The following is a 23,860-nucleotide window of genomic DNA, read 5'->3' as shown; positions in this document are numbered from 1 at the left end:
TCTAAAACAATAGATGTATTTCTAGTTTCTGCTAATGTTGTTCAATTCCCCCTTCTTTTTTTTTACAGGACTCCAATGTTAAAAGTAAATAATTTAGATAAGAGATTCTTTAAAGACGGGACAACCGGTACATTTTTCCCACAAATATTTTTCTTAGTATTAACATTTTAAATATATATTTTCATAGACCAAATATGTCTGCTATCACACCACGTAAAGAAGAAACCTTTTCATTCTTAAATCTTTCCATAAAATGCAACTAAATGAATTGATGTTGCCTCCATGTTTATTGTCCAACAAGTGTTTAAAGGTGTTTATTGTTGATGTCTTACATTAGATTATTAAAATGTGTTATTTTATAGCGCTTTGTAAAGCTCCAGGGCACATTTCCTTGGCAATTTGGCATGCTTTTCTACATTTATAAAGTATACATTATCCCTTATATATAGCACAGAAAATACTTGAATAGCTTAAGCATTGAAAACATAACCATTCTATCTGTTTTTTCAGCACTCTGGTGGAGCTAATGTTTTACGAGTTGACAAAATACATTTTTTCATCTTCATTCAAGTGTTATACAAAGTAGCAATTATTTTTTTCCTCAGTTGCTTTATGACTCTAAAACCTAATTAAAATAAACATATTGAAACCAAAATGCATATCCTGTCTTAACCTTTACCGCTCCAGCGTTCCGCCAGCGGAACTCCTCCCACATTCCACTGAAAAGGCAGAGCGCGAAATTCAAAATATATTTTTTAGAAATATTTAACTTTCACACATTAACAAGTCCAATACAGCAAATGAAAGGTACACATCTTGTGAATCCAGCCAACATGTCCGATTTTTAAAATGTTTTACAGCGAAAACAGCACGTATATTTATGTTAGCTCACCACCAAATACAAAAAAGGACAGACATTTTTCACAGCACAGGTAGCATGCACAAAGCCAACCTAACTAACCAAGAACCAACCAAACTAACCAACAAACAACTTCATCAGATGACAGTCTTATAACATGTTATTCAATAAATCTATGTTTTGTTCGAAAAATGTGCATATTTCAGGTATAAATCATAGTTTACATTGCAGCTACAATCAGAAATTGCACCGAAAGCAGCCAGAATAATTACAGACACCAACGTCAAATACCTAAATACTCATCATAAAACATTTCTGAAAAATACATAGTGTACAGCAAATGAAAGACAAGCATCTTGTGAATCCAGCAAATATTTCCGATTTCTTAAGTGTTTTACAGCGAAAACACAATATAGTGTTATATTAGCTTACCACAATAGCCAGAAACACAAGCCATTTCCCAGCAGTAAAAGTTAGCGATCGTGACACACCAGCAAAAGATATATAATTTTTGACTAACCTTGATAAGGTTCATCAGATGACAGTCCTATAACATCAGGTTATACATACACTTATGTTTTGTTCGAAAATGTGCATATTTAGAGCTGAAATCAGTGGTTATACATTGTGCTAACGTAGCTATTTTGTCCCACAACGTCCGGATTTTTTTCTGACACTTTTTCTGACACACATATTCTGACCAAATAGCTATTCATAAACATAACTAAAAAATACATTTTGTATAGGAAATTATAGATACACTAGTTCTTAATGCAATCGCCGTGTTAGAATTCTAAAAATAACTTCATTACCACAAGGCTTACGTTATGTCGACCGAGTGCCCAAAACCTGGGCGCAAAACTAATAGTACACAGTTCGACAGATATATGAAATAACATCATAAAATGGGTCCTACTTTTGCTGATCTTCCATCAGAATGTTGTACAAGGTGTCCTTTGTCAAGAACAATCGTTGTTTGGATTTAGAACGTCCATTTTCCCTCTTGAATTAGCAAGCGCACTAGCCAAGTGGCGCGAAGCTCTCCTTTCTGAACAAAGGCACACAACGCAACACGCCTAACGTCCCGAATAAATTTCAAAAATCTAATAAAACTATATTGAAAAAACATACTTTACGATGATATTGTCACATGTATCAAATAAAATCAAAGCCGGAGATAGTAGTCGCCTATAACGACAGCTATTCAGAAGGCAAATCCAGGTCCAACTTCGTGCCTTCCTGAAAACAGAAAATGGGTGACACGTCATTCCAAGAGGACGTATTCCATCTCAGACCAAGATAAACACTCCATTTCTTCTCTCACTGCATCTTGACATCCAGGGGAAGGTGTATGACGTGCATGTATACTAATAGGTGTCATGCCCATTTATAGGCAGGACCCAGAAGAGAGCATCGATTTCAGATTTTCCACTTCCTGGTCAGGAAGTTTGTGCCAAATGAGTTCTGTTTTACTCACAGATATAATTCAAACAGTTTTAGAAACTAGAGAGTGTTTTCTATCCAATAGTAATAATAATATGCATATTGTACGAGCAAGAATTGAGTACGAGGCCGTTTAAATTGGGCACGTTTTTCCCCCAAAGTGACAACAGCGCCCTCTGTCCTCATCAGGTTTTAATGTATCAGGGAGATGGAGTTTATGGTTATGACCAGGTGTTGGGACCAAAATAATTTTCCAATCATTTTGTTCTGAAGAGAACCATTATTTTCTTCATTCCTTTCCATTGTTCCAACCAGCAAAATAAAGTTCTGAACCAATTCGAACATAGAAAAGTAACGATTCTTTCTGTTCATTTTTTTTTTTGCGGGGCAGCACCAGAATTACTATAAAAACACATCTTACCTTTTTTTAGTTAATAAATCCAATGTTTCCTGGGGCGGCAAGTAGCTAAGTGGTTAGAGCGTTGGACTAGTAACCGAAAAGTTGCAAGATGGAATCCCTGAGCTGACAAGGTAAACATCTGTCGTTCTCCCCCTGAACAAGGCAGTTAACCCACTGTTCCCCGGTAGACCGTCAATGTAAATAAGAATTTGTTCTTAACTGGCTTGCCTAGTTAAATAAAATTTAACAAATAGAATACTTTTTTAAGTTGCCAGGTCTCGACACTTAATAACCCAGCACCAACGATCCAACCTTTTTAACAGAAAACAACTAAACTATTGACCCAATACCTGCAACCTAGCAATTGGGACATCCAAACAACCCAGCATGCAAGAAGTCTTGACATGTCTGGTGCACACACATTTCTCTGTCCTCAGTTTGATTGAAGGCTTCAATCTGTATTTTTGCCTTGTAACTGATTGCTTCTAGAAAGAGAGATGATCAAGATGAGCTAGCTCCTACTAGTGTAAAGCAATGAAAGACCTAATTTTTACAAAGAATGAATTACATTTATGAGAATACATGCATTTGCTTACCTTATCAATCTCTTTTTTTATCCATCTGCAAAAGTGAAGTTTTGCTTTGATGTCAAATCATCTCATATTGTTGCTTAGCTGTTGTTAGCTAACATGCTACTGAACCATGACACTAGGATTTTGACATGGTTTTAAAAGGTAGCAACCTATTCACCCCAAAATGTTTTTAGTTAGCTAACAACCTATCACATTAATTGTGCAACAATATGATAGCTAGCTAAGCGCTAGCAAGACAGTGGCTCTGACAGATTGAAACTAGTATCAACAAAATGTGTTTCACTCTATCCCATAAAACAAGACATTGCTAACTAGGCATCATTTAGCTAATAAAATGTTGAAGTTTATTAGGAAGTGTAATAATTTAGACACTCACCGGACAACTTTGGTAGGTAGGTAGTTAGCTAGCTATCTAAATAGCTTGGTTTCCATTTTGAATAGAGATGTTTCTATTCACCCTGATTGGTCATCAATGGTTACTGGTCTTGGAACTCATGTTCACCAGAAACGGCTTCTGGTAAACTGTTTGCCATTAGTGGAAATAAATGTTTTTGCCACAGATTGAATCTTGGGAGAATTGTAGGCCAGAAAAAAACCTCTGGCGAACTGTTTGCCATTCGTGGCAATAAATATTGTTGCCAAAGGTTTGCTGCAGATTCACCACCAGTGGCAAACTTCTAGCAACATTTTTTGGCACACTATTTATATTGCAGCAAAAATGCCACAAACTATTTTGGGTCCTTAAGATCCTTAACTAGCTTTGAAAAGGTTAATCCATTCCATCCATTGAAAATATCTCCCCCTAATTTTTTAATCATGCTTGTGATATCAGTAGGCTACTAGACTATACTTCCAAATGAACCGAGCATGTTGCCTACACACGCACACATTAGGGTTTCTGTTAGCCGGTAGGCCTAATTGCCGGCTTTTGGCAAAAATAAATAAATGAAAATGCGATAAATAAAATTGGAGCCAGCCAAATTGTCCGGGAGAGGCTGAATTCGCGCTTCAGCAGCATTCTCACACTCATTCTCACAGGTGCGCCTGCTGCTGAGAGAGCTAGAAAGGAGCCTTACCTAGGCTACTGTTGATTTTGAAGATGGAGGCCTTTTTCATTGATGTGAAACCAAAGTTAGAGAAAAAAGGACTATGCCTAAAGTGAAAAATCTACAAGAGGAATGTCCTTAGTTATAATATTGTTGTGGACTAAGATGAGAAGAACGTTGGCGCAGCAATATGAAGGCTACTGTGCAACTCGCTATTCAGGTAGGATGCAATTTTGGAACTTGCATGTATTTATAATAATTAGGTTTATCATTTATTATTATTGTATATCGTTGTCATTATTGTAAACCAATTAATTGAAACCAGTTGTTTAAATATGCAAAATGTGTTTTGTCTAATTGTTGAGGCATTTTTGTTGGCTAAATTAAGTTTTATCTGTCTTTTTAATTGTGTGATATACAGTGCCTTCGGGAAAGTATTCAGACCCCTTGACTTTTTCCACATTTTGTTAGGTTACAGCCTTATTCTAAAATGTATTCGTTTTTTATCCCCCTCATCAATCTGCACACAATACCACATAATCACAAAGCAAAACCAAGTTTTTTTTAGAAAATGTTAATTTATTAGAAATAAAAAATTGAAATAATCACATTTACTTAATTATTCAGACCGTTTATTCAGTACTTAGTTGAAGAACCTTTGGCAGCGATTACAGCCTCGAGTCTTCTTGGGTATGACACTACAAGCTTGGCACACCTGTATTTGGGAAGTTTCTCCCATTCTTCTCTGCAGATCCTCTTATGCTCAGTCAGGTTGAATGGGTAGCGTCGCTGCACAGCTATTTTCAGGTTGCTCCAGAGATGTTCAATTGGGTTCATGTCCAAGCTCTGGCTGGGCCACTCAAGGACATTCAAAGACTAGTCCCGAAGACATTCTTGCATTGTCTTGGCTGTGTACTTAGGGTAGTTGTCCTGTTGGAAGGTGATCCTTAACCCCAGTCTGTGGTCCTGAGCACTCTGGATCATGTTTTAGTCAAGGATCTTTCTGTACTTTGCTCTATTCTTTACCTCAATACTGACTAGGTCCCAGTCCCTGCTGCTGAAAAACATGCCCACAGCATGATGCTGCCACCACCATGCTTCACCGTAGGGATGGTGCCAGGTTTCCTCCAGATGCGGAGCTTGGCATTCAGGCCAAAGAGTTCAATCTTGGTTTCATCAGACAAGATAATATTTTTTCTCATGGTCTGACATTCCTTTACGTGCCGTTTGGCAAACTCCAAGCGGGAATGCCTTTTACTGAGGGGTGGTTTCCATCTGGCCACTCTACCATAAAGGCCTGATTGGTGGAGTGCTGCAGAGATGGTTGTCCTTCTGGAAGGTTCTCCCATCTCCAAAGGAATTCTGGAGCTCTGTCAGAGTAATCATCGTGCTCTTGGTCACCTCCCTGACCAAGGCCCTTCTCCCTGTTTACTGAGTTTAGCTGGGGTGGACAGCTCTAGGAAGAGTCTTGGTGGTTCCACTGTGTTCTTGGGACTTTCAATGCTGCACATTGTTTTGGTACCCTTCCACAGATCTGTGCCTCTACACAATCCTGTCTAGGAGCTCTACGGACAATTCTTTTGACCTCATGGCTTAGTTTTTGATACTTTTTATGTAGATAGGTGTGTGCCTTTCCAGATAATATACAATCAATTGAATTTACCACAGGTGGACTCCAATCAAGTTTTAGAAAATAGAATTATCAATGGAAACAGGATGCACCTGAGCTCAATTTCAAGTCTCATAGCAAAGGGTCTGATTACTTTTGTAAAGTCGGTATTTCTGTTTAAATTTTTTGTTAATGTGCAAATAATTCAAATAAACAGTTTTTTGTTTTGTCATTATGGGGTATTGTATTGTGTGTAGTTTTTAAAATTTGGACAAAGTCAAGGGGTCTGAATACTTTCCAAATGCACTGTGTATATATATATATCATAAGCCTATAGGCCTGTTTATGCAATGCCCTGTTGCCTTTAGTGCTCAAATCTCCGACAGCTGAACCGCGAGGTGACACAGTTATTGTTTCTAGTAAAAAAAAACTATTTACATATTTTTTTAAAGCCTATAAAGTTTTCCTTATGCTGCATATCAAAACACAATAAATAATGTTTTTGTAATTTGTTATAGGCTATTTAAGGACATGTAAATGTGGCTCATTTGACCAATATCCCTCGTTTATTGATGGTGCTGGCTGAGCCAGGTCTGATCTGAATGCATATGGATGTCCGGTAAATTTCTCAGATGTCCGATAAATTAAAGTCTTTCCGGTCATGTCCGGCACCAAATCTTTCTAACAGAAACACTGACACACACACTGGCAAAGATATTCTGCCCGGCAGACAACCCCTGCTTGTGACAATGGTGATTTCAATATTTTTTCTATAATTGTATCCAACTTTACAGACCATGAGTGACCTTGTTGCCCTACATGTAATGAGGACATTCCAGATTAATTTAGGCTTTCAGACAAATCTGACAGTTGACCAAATCTCTGGACCAATTTTTTTAAATTCCGAGAGTGCTATTTCAAGAAACTACATAAGATCCTTTTTCAGTGAATATTAATTTGAACTATTTTATTTTAAAAAATTAGCACTTTTTGGAGCTATTGAAATTGGGATCCTTTGCTCCAGACAAGGGAATTTCCAGGCATAGAGCCTACAGTGGTTGCTCCACTAAAAGTTTTGTGATCATGCTACGGTACTTAGAGGTAATTTGTGGTTAGGTACGGTACCCTGCGTCACCACTTCATTGCTCCAGACTAGCGCAAGGGGGAGTTAGAGCACTGATTATGCTTTTGGGTCCTACTGTGTCTCTGACAATGAATGGGTGACATAAACCTAAATAGAAACTGATAATTGTGCACAACCTCAGTATTACTTACCAAAACTGTTGTTACACCTTTCTGTATTTTGATACTTTGTGGATGTGGCCTCCCCAGTGGCACAGCTGTCTAAGGCACTGCATCGCAATGCAAAATGCGTTGCTACAGATACCCGTGCCGGCCTCCACCGGGAGACCCACGAGGTGGCTTTTGGTTTTAATTTCGAATCCTCCAGTCCTCTATATGTAATTATTGGCAGAGAGTCATGTCAGATTTTTCAATATGCTGTAGGACATGAGTCTCACTAGTGTTGAGTAATGTGCTGTTAAAAATTGTGTAAGTCTTATTTATTTAAAGAGCATATTGAAGTTAGAAGCAATAGTATTTGAAGCAATAGCCTACAACTATTTTAGCACCGTTTTTGTGCTGCTCTGAGACAAGCATAGGGACTGGTCCTTGATAAATCAATGAGATTTTTATTTTGACTGATTCTCCGTTTGGATATTGGTTAGACTACAATTATAGTGTAGAAATGTTACGCCCTTAGTGTAACCTTACTTTAACAAGGCAAGTCAGTTAAGAACAAATTATTATTTACCAGGACAGCCTACTCCTTCCTCCCCATCGGGGAATTGAACCTCGGTCTTCCGCATGCCCGCACGACACAGGGATTCTTTAGCTAAGTAGCCCAGTACTGTAGCCTCCCGACCATCATGTTGTACAGCGCCATATTTTCCATTCCATCCTAACAGAAACCCAGAGTTTTTTTTTTTTGGAACAGAAACACCATATTATTAATCAAATTAATTAAGCAACATTTCTTTAAATCGGTCCCATATACTATGTTCTTACAAAAAAAGGTTTTAAATTCTCTAGTACAGCCACTATTGAAGGCTATCAAATGCTTCTCAATGATGCCCTCTGGTGGTCAAACTAGCACTAACTAGCATTAATGGTACCGGTGGTTGGCTCTCAAATAATGTGCCATAAAATTCTGCGGCACCACGCAAGCTGTGCTGCAGTACGCTGCATCTTTTAAAGGACGAACCACTGGACATGGAAATGAATAATATTGCTTATCTTTTGAAAATTCCAAAAGCAAATCTTTCCTCTTAGGAAATTCTCCTAAATGTAATTTTTGAGCTAAAATAATGCAAAAAATTATTAAAATATGATTGTCCTGACTTTCAAAAATCCCTAAGGTACAATAGTAAAAACAGATACAGTTTTACAACTGAATATCAAGAATCAACAAGTGCCTACCTTGCTACAAAATGCGGAGTGATGCATCTTATTTGTTATTGTAGTTCAGGGCTGACATTTTTTACAAGGAGTGCATACGTTGAAATGTAGGCGCACACAAATACATTTAGGAGCAAAATGAAAGTATTTGGGTGTTTTACTGATAAGAAACTACTAAAAGGTTTTTGGAGTGTTCCATGTTCAATCAAGCACAATGTACACGCAAATATTTGAGTCATTAGGTAAGAAGTTTTTTGCTGCACCTTTAAGGGGTGGCTGTTACCATGGTGACGGGGCACTCCATGTCTGTCAGAGATGCGAATCTGTGTCTCTTCACTACCAGCAGACAGTTGCAGCATACTCAAACAAATATTGAAAAACAACCTAGCTTGTGAACAAAACAATGTAATTATCCAAGAAACAAGAGGACAAAGTCACACTTTAGTAGCCTTTCAGGTCAATAAATGTTTATTTTGGATTTGTATAAAATAAAATAAATCTCAAATGCAGAGGTAAGTCAACTTTATTTGTCATACAGAATGCACATTGTAGACATGAGCCGTGTTTACTTGTAGGTTCACCTCTCAATGCGACAACAATAGGTCGTTATCAATAAAAAGTCAATAAGGTGCAGAGTGTTCGATTTGCCTGCTGGGGGCCAAGGAGAACCCCATCTCCGCTAAAACCATTGACAACTGTGTGTCATTTTCAAGGGATTGTTAAATAACATTCACTTTTTGGTTGTAATATCATCACCTCTTGAAGAGCATAGTCAGAACTACACTATGTATCCCCAGCAGCCTAATCGAACGCATTGCATCGTATTGTGACATTTTATTGATAATGGCCTGTAAGAATAGAACAAAAGGAGTAGTAAAGTAATAAAATCAATAAAAAATAGATAAACAATGTAGCTGAAGTATAAATACAAGGAAGGCACTCAAACGAATGTACAGTCCAATATATACTGTAGCTACCTCTCATCTTCTGTACACAACCTTTATTTTACACCACACACACCACGTTGGCACTAAGAGCTAGTCCAGGGGTGGGCAAACTACGGCCACATCCGGCCTGTGAGCCCATTTAATCCAGCCCAAAGGAGGTTTGAGTAAAAATATACAAATTACAAACGATTATTTTAGGTTAAGAAAGCACTTCAGGCCTCACTTATGTCTAAAACTGTTCTATTTTTGTACCTACAGTACCAGTCAAAAGTTTGGACACCTACTCAATCCAGGGTTTTTCTTTATTTTTACTATTTTCTATGTTGTGGAATAATAGTGAAGACATCAACACTATGAAATAACACATATAGAATCATGTAGTAAACAAAAAATTGTTAAACAAATCATGAATATATTTTATATTTGAGGTTCTTCAAAGTAGCCACCCTTTGCCTTGACAGCTTTGCACACTCTTGGCATTCTCTCAACCAGCTTCATGAGGTAGTCACCTGGAATGCATTTCAATTAACAGGTGGGCCTTAAGTTAATTTGTGGAATTTATTTTCTTGATGCGTTTGAGCAAATCAGTTGTGTTGTGACAAGGTACGGGTGGTATACAGAAGATAAACAGAAGATTTTACCCTATTTGGTAAAAGACCAAGTCCATATTATGTCAGCTCAAATAAGTTGAGAGAAATGACAGTCCATCATTACTTTAAGACATGAAGGTCAGTCAATGAGGAACATTTCAAGAACTTTGAAAGTTTCATCAAGTGCAGTCGCAAAAACCATCAAGCGCTATGATGAAACTGGCTATCATGTTGACTGCCACAGGAAAGGAAGACCCAGTTACCTCTGCTGCAGAAGATAAGTTCATTAGAGTTAACTGCACCTCAGATTGCAGCCCAAATAAATGCTCCACAAGAGGAAATTCAAGTAACCGACACATCTCAACATCAACTCTTCAGAGGAGACCTTCGTGAATCATGCCTTCATGGTCGAATTGCTGCAAAGAAACCACTGCTGAAGGACATCAATAATAAGAAGAGAGTTGCTTGGGCCAAGAAACACGAGCAATGGATATTAGACCGGTGGAAATCTGTCCTTTGGTCTGATGAATCCTAATGTGAGATTTTTGTTTCCAACCGCCGTGTCTTTGTGAGACGCAGAGTAGGTGAACGGATAATCTCCACATGTGTGATTCCCACCGTGAAGCATGGAGGAGGAAGTGTGATTGGTGTGGGGTGCTATTTGCTGGTGACACTTTAGCTGTAATGATCTGGTGTAAGGTAAATTGCATTTAGATAGAAAACTAACTAGATCAAACTGACATTTCAGCACCTTATCAGTTATTGAGATCATGTTCCGTGTTTTACAACAAGCTGTCAAAATATCAAAACAGTAATTCGGGGGGAATTTCACAAGATTTAGAAGCAGAACAGAATAATCATACCCTTATCTCTAGATCATTAAGTGAGAGAGAAAGTCAGTTGAATTGTGCAAGATTTCTGAAGAAAAGCTCTCGTTCATTCCTGCCCTGGTTACATTTAGACTTTATTTCTTGGCATTAGTTAATGGCATCCAATTTAAACTCAGTGGCTTCATATTTTCCTGTGGCTTGGTCTATATTTAGTAGGCTACCAACGCATTTAACTGCTGGCCAACTAAAAATAACCCTGGAAAAACAGGAGGCGCAGCGTAGGCCGAACATAACAGAAACTGTGTTGTGTGTGTCCAGCACACCAGAACACTGGCACCACTGCTTTAACCACTTCAGCTCTCCTCCGCCCTCTCTCTCCTCTCTATCCCCTGTACATTCCCTTGATCCCCTACTGTTGAACTGGTGGGCGTTATGGACAAATCTCCGCCAGATTCAAATTGGAAATCATGATGAAATTGGGCATTTTAGGTTTTTTTTCTAACTATACATGCCTCCTGTAAGACCCTATGATCTGTGAACCGGACATGATGCAGAACATTTGGTTTATCCCTCAAATATGGAGTATGTCAATATTCTGACATTTATATTTTCACATTCATTTGTTCAACATAAAAAAATATTATTATTAATATCTCAAAACTACCCTTATTGATTTAGCCTGCAAAAAGACGCACTGAGTGTACACATTAGGAACACCCTCCTAATATTGAGTTGCTTCCCACAGCTGTGTGAAGTTGGCTGGGTGTCCTTTGGGTGATGGACCATTCCTGATACACACGGGAAACTGTTGAGTGTGGAAAAACACAGCAGCATTGCAGTTCTTGTCACACTCAAACCCCTGCGCCTGGCACTTACTACCATACCCCGTTCAAAGGCACTTAAATATTTTGTCTTGCCCATTTACCCTCTGAATGGCACACATACACGATCCATGTCTCAATTGTCCCAAGGCTTAAAAATCCTTATTTAACCTGTCTCCTCCCGTTCATCTACACTGATTGATGTGAATTTAAGTGACATCAATAAGCTTTCACCTGGATTCACCTGGTCAGTCTATGTCATAGAAAGAGCAGGTGTTCTTAATGATTTGAACACTCAGCCTACTCTGGAAATGTGAAGAGTACACTATCTGGTACTTTTAATAATATAACCCATTTTATACATAGAAATTGACATTATAAGTCATAAACCAATCACAGCCCTCCTTTAGGATTGGACATTCAACCAGTCACCAGCAGAGGGAGTTCCCTTTGAATCAATTTTCCCATTCACTGTGTTGGTGGCGCTCATAAAATTGATCATACCTTCAGACTTAGCAGAGTCCACTCTGCAAATTTGATGTACTTGTAGAGTATGTTGTTCCAAACAATGTCTTTAAAATGAACAAAATCAAAAACTGTAGTTTTTAGATATTTATATTAATATTTTTAATGTTGAATAAATTAATAGGATTTTTTACATTTCAAAATCAAGTCATGGTCCATATATTAGAGCACACTATAAGGGATATATTATAATGACACCAATATGTTGTCTGTATCATGTACGGTTCACATATCATATTGTATTACAGGAGGCATGTATAGGTCTAAAATGGGCCTAAAATGGCCACTTTCATCATGATGTTCTAAAAAATAGATTGTGATTACAAATATAAAAAGCATTTCAAGCATACTTCCTCCCTAATGAAGTTTCTATGTGACAATTGCCAGAACAATCTGAGATACCAGCAATATTTCAGCTCCCGCTGGCATGGAATCGCCCTTATGTCTTATTCACTGAAAGAGGAGGAAGTTGGTTTAAATTAGGGGTAACACACTCCTACGCACCTGTGAAACGACAGACCTCCACAGGAATAAGGCACACACTGGGGGGGGGGGGGGGGGGACTTAGAGCTATGCCACGGGAAGGAAAACACTGCGTAACACAGTAACACACATGAATGCGCTCCTTTATTGTCACAATAGCTCCGAAGTAACAACAAACATATTTTGTTACAATTTGTTATTTTTTGGTCAATTTATTTTCTCCGGTATTTCAAAAGGCATACCACAGTGTTTTGAAAACAACTCCATCACAATGCTGCTAACAGTAATCCACCTCAGTTCTGTAATTAGTTAGTAATCAGATGAATACGTCAGTCTCAGGCTTTTCAGGTTTGGCAAGTCATGGAAACTTAAACAGTCACGCCACATACCCCCTGTTCTGGAAATAGCACCTAAGGCTTTTTAGAATAAGCAAAATGCTCAAATTATTGTGAATGTGTAGTTTCAGGCTCAGGCAGTGTTTAGTAGCTAGTTTGTTCACAATATGTTTCCATATTAAGTGTGTGTTCGGTTGTTTTCATAAGTGTGTTTATGGCTGTAATGTTCGTGTAGATGACTTTGGAACAGTGGACCCTTTTGATGGCAATGGTCCCGTGTGGCTCAGTTGGTAGAGCATGGCGCTTGCAACGCCAGGGTTGTGGGTTCGTTTCCCACGGGGGGCCAGTACAAAAAAAGTATGAATGTATGTACTTGTAAGTCGCTCTGGATAAGAGCGTCTGCTAAATGACTTAAATGTAAATGTAATGCAATGCTTTTGGAGGAAAGGATGGATTTGCAGACTTTAGTCAAACAATGAAAGTTAGAGTGCTTTGTGGATGTAAGTAATGTATATCGTACTCTCGCAACTTCCTTCGAATTATCTAATAATCCCTGCCTCTCTGGAAACCCTGTTTTCCACAGCTGATATGCGTGAGGCTCAGATTAATTCCTTAATTTATTACCGCTCTTCACCGAGCCCAGGAACAGGCGACACAGAGCCAAACAGCTGTTATACCTCGTTTCCCTCCTTCAGGGAACTTTTAGTTGTAGTCATAACGTTATGTTCTCTTTCAGTCAGTCAACTTTGGTGCAACATACTATGGAGAAAGATAATCACTCCCCAAAGCGACCCCAACAAATACTAAATGAAATGGTCCATAGCAGACCACCCAGACTTGGCCCCGCCAGATGCGTCAGTGTGGATATTATGTGCACTGCCTAGTGACTTTCCCTTGCCCCAGCTGTAAGCACACTGAGAGCAGTGACATCCAAGAGATAAAACCTCACAAAAGTGTGTGGTGATGCCCAACTCGCCGCAGTACTAATATCTCCTATAATCAACCCTTTAAACAACGCTGGTGGAGTGGGCGCATACACCGCTAGGTAACCCTTGCCCCTTGCTGCTATATGCCAGGGACATAGCCTCCGCAATCTAGTTGGAGAGAAACCGCTTAGAGAGTTCCCTGCCGCGAGCTGGACAAAAAGCTGATCACATTACCGGACATCCCGGGTCCGTTCAACGTATTTGTTTAAAGCTCTCACCGGACACAGGGCATGTAACTTCTGTTGCTCTTCAGAAACAAAAGGAGGCGGCGAAAAAGCTAAGGACCTATAGGGCATAGCCATGACATTCGGAAGCAAAAACTCTTAGTCACCCAGGGGCGAACTGAGTACAGGAGGGTGTACAGACTACGCGTGGAGGTCCCCAAAACGTTTAGCCGAGGCCAAAGCCATGAGCAGGGAGGTTTAGGATAGGATCTTCAGATCTAGAGGCTCAAAGGGGGCCGTACGCAGTGCCTCCAAAACCAGTGCGGCGCAATAGGTTTAGAGACTGGTCTGAGACGACGTACACCTTCCAGGAACCTCAAAACCAGGTGGCGGGCCCCCAGTGAGGCTCCGTCAATTCCCACGTGACACCCTGGGATAGCGGCCATGTACAATTTTAACGTAGAGAATGCCTGCCCCTGCTCGAAAAACTCCTGTAGAAACATAAGGATGTCCCTCACAGAGCACGTGCTCTGAATACAACAGGTTGACTGTGAAATGCTTACAAGCCCTAACCAACAGTGCAATTTTTTATATAATATAGACCTGGCGGGATTTTCCATTGACCGGCAGAACAGAGAAGCTACAGTTGAAGTCGGAAGTTTACATACACCTTAGCCAAATACATTAAAACTCAGTTTTTCACAATTCCTGACATTTAATCCTAGTAAAAATGCCCTGTCTTAGGTCAGTTAGGATCACCACTTTATTTTAAGAATGTGAAATGTCAGAATAATAGTAGAGAGAATAATGTATTGCAGCTTTTATTTCTTTCATCACATTCCCAGTGGGTCAGAAGTTCACATACACTCAATTAGTATTTGGTAGCATTGCCTTTAAATTGTTTAACTTGGGTCAAAATGTTTCGGGTAGCCTTCCACAAGCTTCCCACACTAAGTTGGGTGAAATTTTGGCCCAATCCTCCTGACAGAGCTGGGTGTAACTGAGTCAGGTTTGTAGGCCTCCTTGATCGCACACACTTTTTCAGTTCTGCCCACACATTTTTTATAGGATTGAGGTCAGGGCTTTGTGATAGCCTTGACTTTGTTGTCCTTAAGCCATTTTGCCACAACTTTGGAAGTATGCTTGGGGTCGTTGTCCATTTGGAAGCCCCATTTGCGACCAAGCTTTAACTTCCTGACTGATGTCTTGAGATGTTGCTTCAATATAGCCACATCATTTTCCTCCCTCGTGATGCCATGTATTTTGTGAAGTGCACCAGTCCCTCCTGCAGCAAAGCACCCCCACAACATGATGCTGCCACCCCCGTGCTTCACAGTTGGATTGGTGTTCTTCGGCTTGCAAGCCTCCCCCTTTTTCCTCTAAACATAATGATGGTCCTTATGGCCAAACAGTTCTATTTTTGTTTCATCAGACCAGAGGACATTTCTCAAAAAAGTACGATCTTTGTCCCCATGTGCAGTTCCAGGATTCATCCAATGGCATTGAGGAGTACACCACCTCAGTCATAGACTTCATCAATAAGTGCATCGACGACCTCGTCTCCACAGTGACCGTACGTACATAACCCAACCAGAAGCCATGGATTACAGGCAACATCCGCATTGAGCTGAAGGCTAGAGTTGCCGCTTTCAAGGAGCGGGAGACTAATCCGGACACTTATAAAAAAATCCCGCTATGCCCTCAGATGGACCATCAAACAAGCAAAGCATCAATAGAGGATTAAGATTGAATCCTACTACTCCGGCTCTGACGACCGTCGGTTGTGGCAGGGCTTGAAAACTATTACGGACTGTACAAAGGGAAACCCAGATGACGTGAGCCTACCAGACGAGCTAAATGCCTTTTTATGCTCGCTTCGAGGCAAGCAACACAGAAGCATGCACGAGAGTACCAGCTGTTCTAGATGACTGTGTGATAATTTCTTGCAATGCGTAAAGATAAACATCAGCCCTGCCAAAAATTCAGCCTCTACTCCTGAGAGAGAGGGTCCCAACTGGATAAAAGATCTGCACCCAAGTTGAGGAAACCGTGGACATGCATCTCCAAAGCGAGACCATGTGCGCACTGCTCCCCGGCAATAGGGAGCGAGCTAAGGTTAGGAGGGATAGTCTCTCCCCGTCTGTACAGGCCACCACTGACATATTGTCATTTCTGACGAGCACAAGCTGGCCTGACAAAAGCAGGGGGAAGTGCCTGAGCGCCAGATACACCTTTAGTAGCTCTGGTTAACTGATATGCAGTACGTTCCTCGGGGAGGTGCGTCTGTCGTGAGCACCTTGCGGGATACAACTTGGCCTATGGGAGCCCCCTGACATTAGCAGAAGGTCCCATCATTGGGCAATGACCCAAAGGCCTGACAGAGACACCCGACGCGACCGGCCTTGGCTGCGAGTGGCTAGCACTCAGCGCTAGAAGGGCCACATTAACAATAGCCCCAGGGGAAGGACTTCCATCACCTCCAGTAGGTGTAGGCTCTGGCAAAAATGCACTGTGACCCAGCTGAAAATTTGCTAGGCAGAGCCGCCGGAACCCGGAAACCCACCGTGGGAATAGAGAAGCACGTATGCGAATTAGTCTAGCTCGAGACACAGAAATGTAATGCGTTGAGATGGAGTCAGACAGCTCTTTTCCATTTTTTTTATGAAGCCTAGCCCTAGAGACAGTAGCATGGATGTGTCTAACACTGCTTGCCTCCCCGCAACCAGCCAATCGGCTGTAATAGCCAGAAGATTGTGAGCATTCTAAGTTCTTTACACTCTTAGGTGCTTGCTGAGGCCATGTAGGTCTACAATGGGATGCAAAGTCCTGTCCCTTTTCGAAACCAGGTAATAACGTCTGTACCAGCCGTCCTGGATCTCCGACATAAGAACCACTCGGGTTGACAGCTTCTGGAGACAGGAGGATATAACCCTTGAAAATGGGCACTGAGGCCTCGGGAACAGTCAACTTGATGCCGCTGTAGAAACATTGGGGGACACACAACAAATTTAAACCTGCACCCTGACGTTACTGTTCACATGATCCAAGGCGATACTGCGCATGTGCGCCATTAGTAAGAGCAGACAGCGAGCCTCCCGTGAGGTGCCGTCTGACAGGACGGGGAGCAACATTGTGGACTGGGACATTTTGGAGTTCATATGAACCACAGAGACTGTATATGGGATAATAGCATGGTTGTGTCCAACTCTGCTAGTTCCTTCGACTTCGCTACTAACCATCAATCGCCTACAGGGCCCATAACCTGTGTCACTAGACACCTCATAGGGAAGAGTGAGCCTACAGGCAGGAATCAGCAATGAATCTCAATAATGTGCCACCTATGGGGCAGGGGTGCACCCTTGTAGACAGAGAGCAAATCATCCAACTTGTTACTCCCACCCTGTGGAGATTGATGTACCCATTTAACCATGTGAACACCATGGAATGTGGGGTACCAGAGGGACTTTAAACATGGAAAAGCTTCCAACACATGTTGTGCTTCCGTGAGACTGTACAGGCTGCATGAAGCCCAGCCCCCTTATGGGCACAGAGGGCTCCGGCAATGGCTGACATAGTACCCCTTTTGTCGTAACAAAACTTGGGGGCACTGGTGTCACAGTAATGTTTTTGTGGAGCGGTGCAGCTGCTTGGGGACTACTTCCTCATTAGAGGAGCATGCCACCCCCGTTTTCTCTAATCCCTCCAACTCCAGGAATTTTAAGTAGGAATGGGGTTGCCATTGTCAGGAGGCTCTTTAGCCTAAGCTAGGCTAGCTAACCTCTTTGACCGCAGCACGGTCTGTTTAGAATAACCAAGCGACTTAATGCTACGTATACTAAACAAGAAAGCTATCCAAGCAACTCCACTGTGGGGAGGCAGGAATAGCTAGTATGCAGCGCTTGTTAGCTAGCCTGGTCTCAAAAGTCTACGTAGGACCAGATCACCGAGGTGGGACCCGGACTGTTTTGGGAAGAGAGGCAAGAGGTGCATAACTAAGGCAGACACAGGGAGCGGGGGGATACCCACAGAACCTGGTTGCCCTCTCTCCTCGAGTAATCTCCCGTAACCGGCGACAGAGCGCACAGGAGCCGGGAGACATTCAAGCCGACCAACCATCTCCACGTTCCGAAACTCAGGAAGTCGGAACCACCAAGACATGGTCGCAAACCCGAACCCAGCTTGTTTGTCGTTCAGTCGCGTTAGCCATCTTATTGATATAGCCAGGCCAAGCAATTTGAAGAATAGGTAATTGTTTGTGATTAAGAAACGTATGGGAACCTTACAAACTGAGGGACAGTTTAGTTGGCGCAACGTAAGACACCCTCTTGTTCCAATTGTTTGTTTTAGTAGCGTGAATTGTTCCTGTTCACACTTAGGTGAAAAGCGGAATAAGTTAAGGAATGATTCCGGCTTCACGCTTATCACCTTTGGAACGCGGGTCTTCCAGCAAGGTGGAGATTTCATTGGCCTAGTCAGGCATGATTGTAGAACCTTCAACCGAAGTCGCGACTCCCCATAATAAACTCAGCAAAAAAAAGAAACGTCAACTGAGTTTATTTTCAACAAACATAACTGGTTTGGCCACCAGCTGCATTAACTACTGCAGTGCATCTCCTCCTCATGGACTGCACCAGATTTGCTGGTTCTTGCTGTGAGATGTTACCCCACTCTTCCACCAAGGCAAGTTCCCGGACATTTCTGGGGTGAATGGCCCTAGCCCTCACCCTCCGATCCAACAGGTCCCAGATGTGCTCAATGGGATTGAGATCCTGGCTCTTTGCTGGCCATGGCAGAACACTGACATTCCTGTCTTGCAGGAAATCACGCACAGAACGAGCAGTATGGCTGGTGGCATTGTCATGCTGGATGAGCCTGCAGGAAGGGTACCACATGAGGGAGGAGGATGTCTTCCCAGTAACGCACAGCGTTGAGATTGCCTGCAATGACAACAAGCTCAGTCCGATGATGCTGTGACACAGTGCCCCAGACCATGACGGACCCTGCACTTCCAAATCGATCCCGCTCCTGAGTACAGGCCTCGGTGTAACGCTCATTCCTTCGGCGATAAACGCGAATCCGACCATCACCCCTGGTGAGACAAAACCGTGACTCGTCCTGTCTGGTCCAGCGACGGTTTGTGCCCATAGGCGATGTTGTTGCCGGTGATGTCTGGTGAGGACCTGCCTTACAACAGGCTTACAAGCCCTCAGTCCAGCCTCTCTCAGCCTATTGTGGACTGTCTGAGCACTGATCGAGGGATTGTGCGTTCCTGGTGTAACTCGGGCAGTTGTTGCCATCCTGTACCTGTCCTGCAGGTGTGATGTTCGGATGTACCGATCCTGTGCAGGTGTTGTTACACATGGTCTAGCACTGCGAGGGCGATCAGCTGTCTGTCCTGTCTCCCTGTAGCGCTGTCTTAGGCGTCTCACAGTACGGACATAGCAATTTATTGCCCTGGCCACATCTGCAGTCCTTATGCCTTCTTGCAGCATGCCTAAGCACGTTCAGGCAGATGAGCAGGGACCCTGGACATCTTTCTTTTGGTGTTTTTCAGAGTCAGTAGAAAGGCCTCTCTAGTGTCCTAAGTTTTCATAACTTTGACCTTAATTGCTTACCGTCTGTAAGCTGTTAGTGGTCTTAACGACCGTTACACAGGTGCATATTCATTAATTGTTTAAGCATGGGAAACAGTGTTTAAACCCTTTACAATGAAGATCTGTGAAGTTATTTGGATTTTTACGAATGATCTTTGAAAGATAGGGTCCTGAAAAAGGAACATTTCTTTTTTAGCTGAGTTTATGTTGTACCAAAGTTGTCTGACTGAAAGAGAACCACTGTATGACTGTCTAGACAAAATGTAGGCTCTTTAAAGCTTCTGTTTAATAACTATGTTTTAAAGTGTTCATTTTGGATTTGTGTGCTTTGTTTTTTTCTTATCTTGGGATAAGAAGCCAGACAATCCTGTTATGCATCCCAAGAAAAACGTGCCTGACAGACCTGCACCTCCCTATGGTAAGTGTGTGTGTGTGTGTGTGTGTGCACGTGTGCGGATTATTACAAGCTACAACTCACACATTTCATCCTTAAGTCAGCAAAAAAATACTTTTTACTCTTGTTACATCAAAGGAACAAAACAGATACTGAAGACTGAGGGGCGTAAGTTCACAAAAAAGACTAGATAAAACAATATATATATATTTTGTATAAATTTTATTTTACTTTTTCCCCCCAATTGGTAGTTAGTCTTGTCCCATCGCTGCAACTCCTGTACGGACTCGGCAGAGGCGATGGTCGCGAGCCATGCGTCCTCTGAAACACGACCCCCGCCAAGCCGCACTGCTTGTTGACACACTGCTCGCTTAACCCCGAAGCCAGCCGCACCAATGTGTCGGAGGAAACACCGTACAACTGGCAACCGTGTCGGCGTGCATGCGCCTGGCCTGCCACAAGGAGTCGCTAGAGTGCGATGGGACAAGGACATCCCGGCCGCCCAAACCCTCCCCTAACCCGGATGACGCTGGGCCAATTGTGCACCACCTCATGGGTCTCCTGGTCGCAGCGGGATCGAACCCGGGTCTGTAGTGACGCCTCTAGCACTGCGATGCAGTGCCTTAGACCGCTGCCCCACTCGGGAAACCCCTTAAAAAAGGTTGAAAAAAGTTTCCATGGGTCATGCCACAAGACAAAACCAAAAATGCTTCTATTGTTAAATCTGTTTATCTAATTAATTGTTAAAAAAAAAAATCTAAGTAGTCACTTAGTTAATTTTGTCTTGTGTCTACGTGGGGAAATGTCAGTTAGGTAGACGCAGGAGAGGTTTTGATGTGTCAGCATTGCAGAGCAACTCATTTTTGGTGTAACACTGTCTTATTAAACTTGTGTGTGCTCGCCTTGTTAGTACTTCCCTTTTCTCTCCCCCTCTGTCGTTCTATAGTGAATGTGCAGAGCACCCGGTTTCTTCTTTAGAAGTAGGTAGTAAACAGGAAAGCTGTTGGTACAGATAAGGTCTGTTTTTGCTTGAGCACAGACTGATTACCATATTGTTTACCAACCAAACCATCTACTGAGGTGGTGTCCGGATTAAGATGTGAATTAACCAGTGCCTAGAAAATATGGTAATTTTAGTGGAGGGAATGGGTAGTTAGAATGGGAAAAATAGTTTAGGCCTATTTTTAGGCTTAATTACACTCAGCATTCAAAAAGGAGATTTAGCAAAGCTAAATGTGTCAACATTTGCATATACCCACATTTTGCCCACATTTCCCTCAGTGTGTGTGTGTGTACCCTGTGCCTCTCTTCCTCTGTGAAGTCTCTTTCACTCCACTGGCAGCAGCCACATTTCAGATGTGGTGATGTGTCAACTATTCACCTTCATCATTGCTCTCGAATCTCTTAAATCTCTCAGAGAGGAGCAGTGAAGGGTAGACTAGCTACTACAGGTGCTCCTTTTGTCACCCTGCTGTGCCTTCAGCTGTTCAGCATGTTCCAAATGTATTTAAATAAATCCTCATTTACCCACGCATTTCACATGGGTTGCAACACACTTTACAGTGCTTGATGCACCATCAAGCAAAGCCCACCACAACAATGTTGTAGTTACATTAGCTAGTGAACCCAATAATGTATATCGTTTTTTCTAAGTACACACTTCCGACATCCAGTAATATTGAGTCCATTTGAACTGTTCAGTCAAGGCTCATCACCTATGGCTGTTGTCATTAGTAAACAAACATTAAGTGGTGTATGTCAGGACAACAATAGAGAGACCGTCATATTAAATGAACAGTGTTACAAACACACAGATAACAGATCTTCATTGTTCTAACTATTAACACAATTCATGGACATCCCTCCATTTTCCATACATACATTATTTTGTACATTATCAAGTTAATTTAAATGAGAGAAACCAGTGGCTGGATGATGTCGCTGTCGTTATGTAAAATGTGTTAAGAATGTAAACTGTAGTCAAGGCTGTTGTCACTGTGCTGCTACTGCCAATGTGTTGCTAAATGAGGAAAGGAGACTAGAGAGGAGAATAGAAACCTTTATCATCCTGGAAGGGAAATTTGCTTCTCAGCAGGCAATCAAAATACATACATTAAAAGAAAAAGAATAGACACTCCGATGCAGTAATTTACTCACCAACATTTCGACAGCAAGCTGTCTTCGTCAGGGTTTCATGAATACATACAAGCAACATTTAGACAAATGAGAGCGAATTTGAAGAGACTGACATGTCAAATACGAAAGAAAGTGCTAAACTAGTGCCACTGACAGGACTGAGAGAAAGTCTGTTTTCTCTACAGCCCTGCTACTACAGTCACAGAGCACAGAGAAAGTGGTGGTGTTTTCTACAGCTTTCGAGTCAGAGTCTACATCCCAAATGCCATCCTATTCCCTATACAGTGCAGAGCCCTAAAACCCCAGAGCACAAAGTATGCACTTTTTGGTGCAGGATTCTTTATATAATGAGACATGATTTTTATTTTGCAACATCAATCTGTCATCAATCAATTGACACCAAATATGTTTTGTGTAGCATGTAACAAATACATTATTGTCACAAAGTTTTAAACCATAGCCCGGCCTAATGTGAGAATTTGTATGTCATATTCAAGTACTGTACTCTTTACATATTCAAGAAGAATGGCAACTTTAATAGTATATTTATGATGTGTCCTTCTCCAAACCTTCCAGGTAAGAGTTCTCCTTTAGGCCATCTTGGGTTGGGTAGGAGTGTTCTTCCTCGTTTCTCCAATAATGCTGCTTCTAGAGGCTCACTCTAAGGGTTTGATTATGTACGTAAGAGCTTAGTGGTTCTACGACTCTCCAGTCCCGGCCATTGTTGTTCCTTTCTGCTTGTAGTTGCCATCTCAGAACATCTAGAGCAGAATACCTCTTGGGCTTATCCTAATGTGCAGGATTTTTATTTTACGTGGCTGAGTGCTCACTCTGCTGTGCTGAGTGCTCTGATGCCACTCCCCCCTCCTTGATCGCCTTTGTCTGGTCACTGGTGTAGCCTAGAAATGTCATGTTCGACACAACTGTTCAAACTGTTGCATTCCATGCCTCAGTAAGCATAAGTGCAATTTCCTTTTTTTTTTTTTTTTAGGAGGGGAGTAGGCTACATGTAGCTATTTGTGTTTTACACAAGATACATTATCGACATGTTCAAACAAACTTTGTTGTCAGTATTGCAAACATAAGCATGACACAAACAAGCAGTCTAGTGAGTTCATGTTCTTCTTAGCTGCTGAGTTACATGCGGCTATTTACTCTCGCCACGATATCATTATATATGGCATAACTAGGGCACCGGACCATGCAAAACAAACTGTCCCTTTTGTCAGACAATTTTTACCGGTCACGCTCGGCTTCCTAGAACGTTTGGCTTCCCAGAGGTGGAATGCAGCAAGACACACAGACACGCATTTTAATTAGTGATTGAATGTTCTTTTTTCAGCATCATTGCAAACACTGGCAAAGCTGCGCAGGAGGCAGACAGGCATCAAGTAGTGTTATTTTTTTCAGAAACTATGATATGTCAGCAACTATAAAGATTAGCCTACATCATCACACAAAATGTGTCCAAAGTTTAATATCCGTTACATTTCATGTTTTAGCCACCTGTCCTTTGGACAAGTAGGACAGATTTTTTTACTTGTCCGAAAGCTCAAGTGTTTTGCCCCCGCAAAAATAAATGGTTTGTATCACAATGGGCCAAAAAGGTGACTCAAAATGTTGTATGATGCAAGGAACCATACATTCA

General features: G+C 41.6%; 1 protein-coding gene across 4 annotated transcripts in view; it reads left to right on the top strand.

The window, feature by feature from the left end:
• The window catches only part of LOC120020349 (epidermal growth factor receptor substrate 15-like), a 50,639-nt gene that overhangs the window by 10,224 nt on the left and 16,555 nt on the right, over window positions 1–23,860 (top strand). For 2 of the 4 annotated variants that reach the window (XM_038963941.1, XM_038963940.1), the window contains exon 5: window positions 20,037–20,100. In XM_038963941.1, the coding sequence (XP_038819869.1) occupies window positions 20,037–20,080 (44 nt within the window). In that variant the 3' untranslated portion in view covers window positions 20,081–20,100. Of the gene's footprint in view, window positions 1–68; window positions 645–20,036; window positions 20,101–23,860 lie in introns of those variants that run through there. The other 2 variants (XM_038963942.1, XM_038963943.1) reach the window with 2 other exon arrangements.

Source organism: Salvelinus namaycush, chromosome 25 (genome assembly GCF_016432855.1).
Source record: "Salvelinus namaycush isolate Seneca chromosome 25, SaNama_1.0, whole genome shotgun sequence".
NCBI lineage: Eukaryota > Metazoa > Chordata > Actinopteri > Salmoniformes > Salmonidae > Salvelinus > Salvelinus namaycush.
This window is presented reverse-complemented; position numbering and strand designations above follow the sequence as displayed.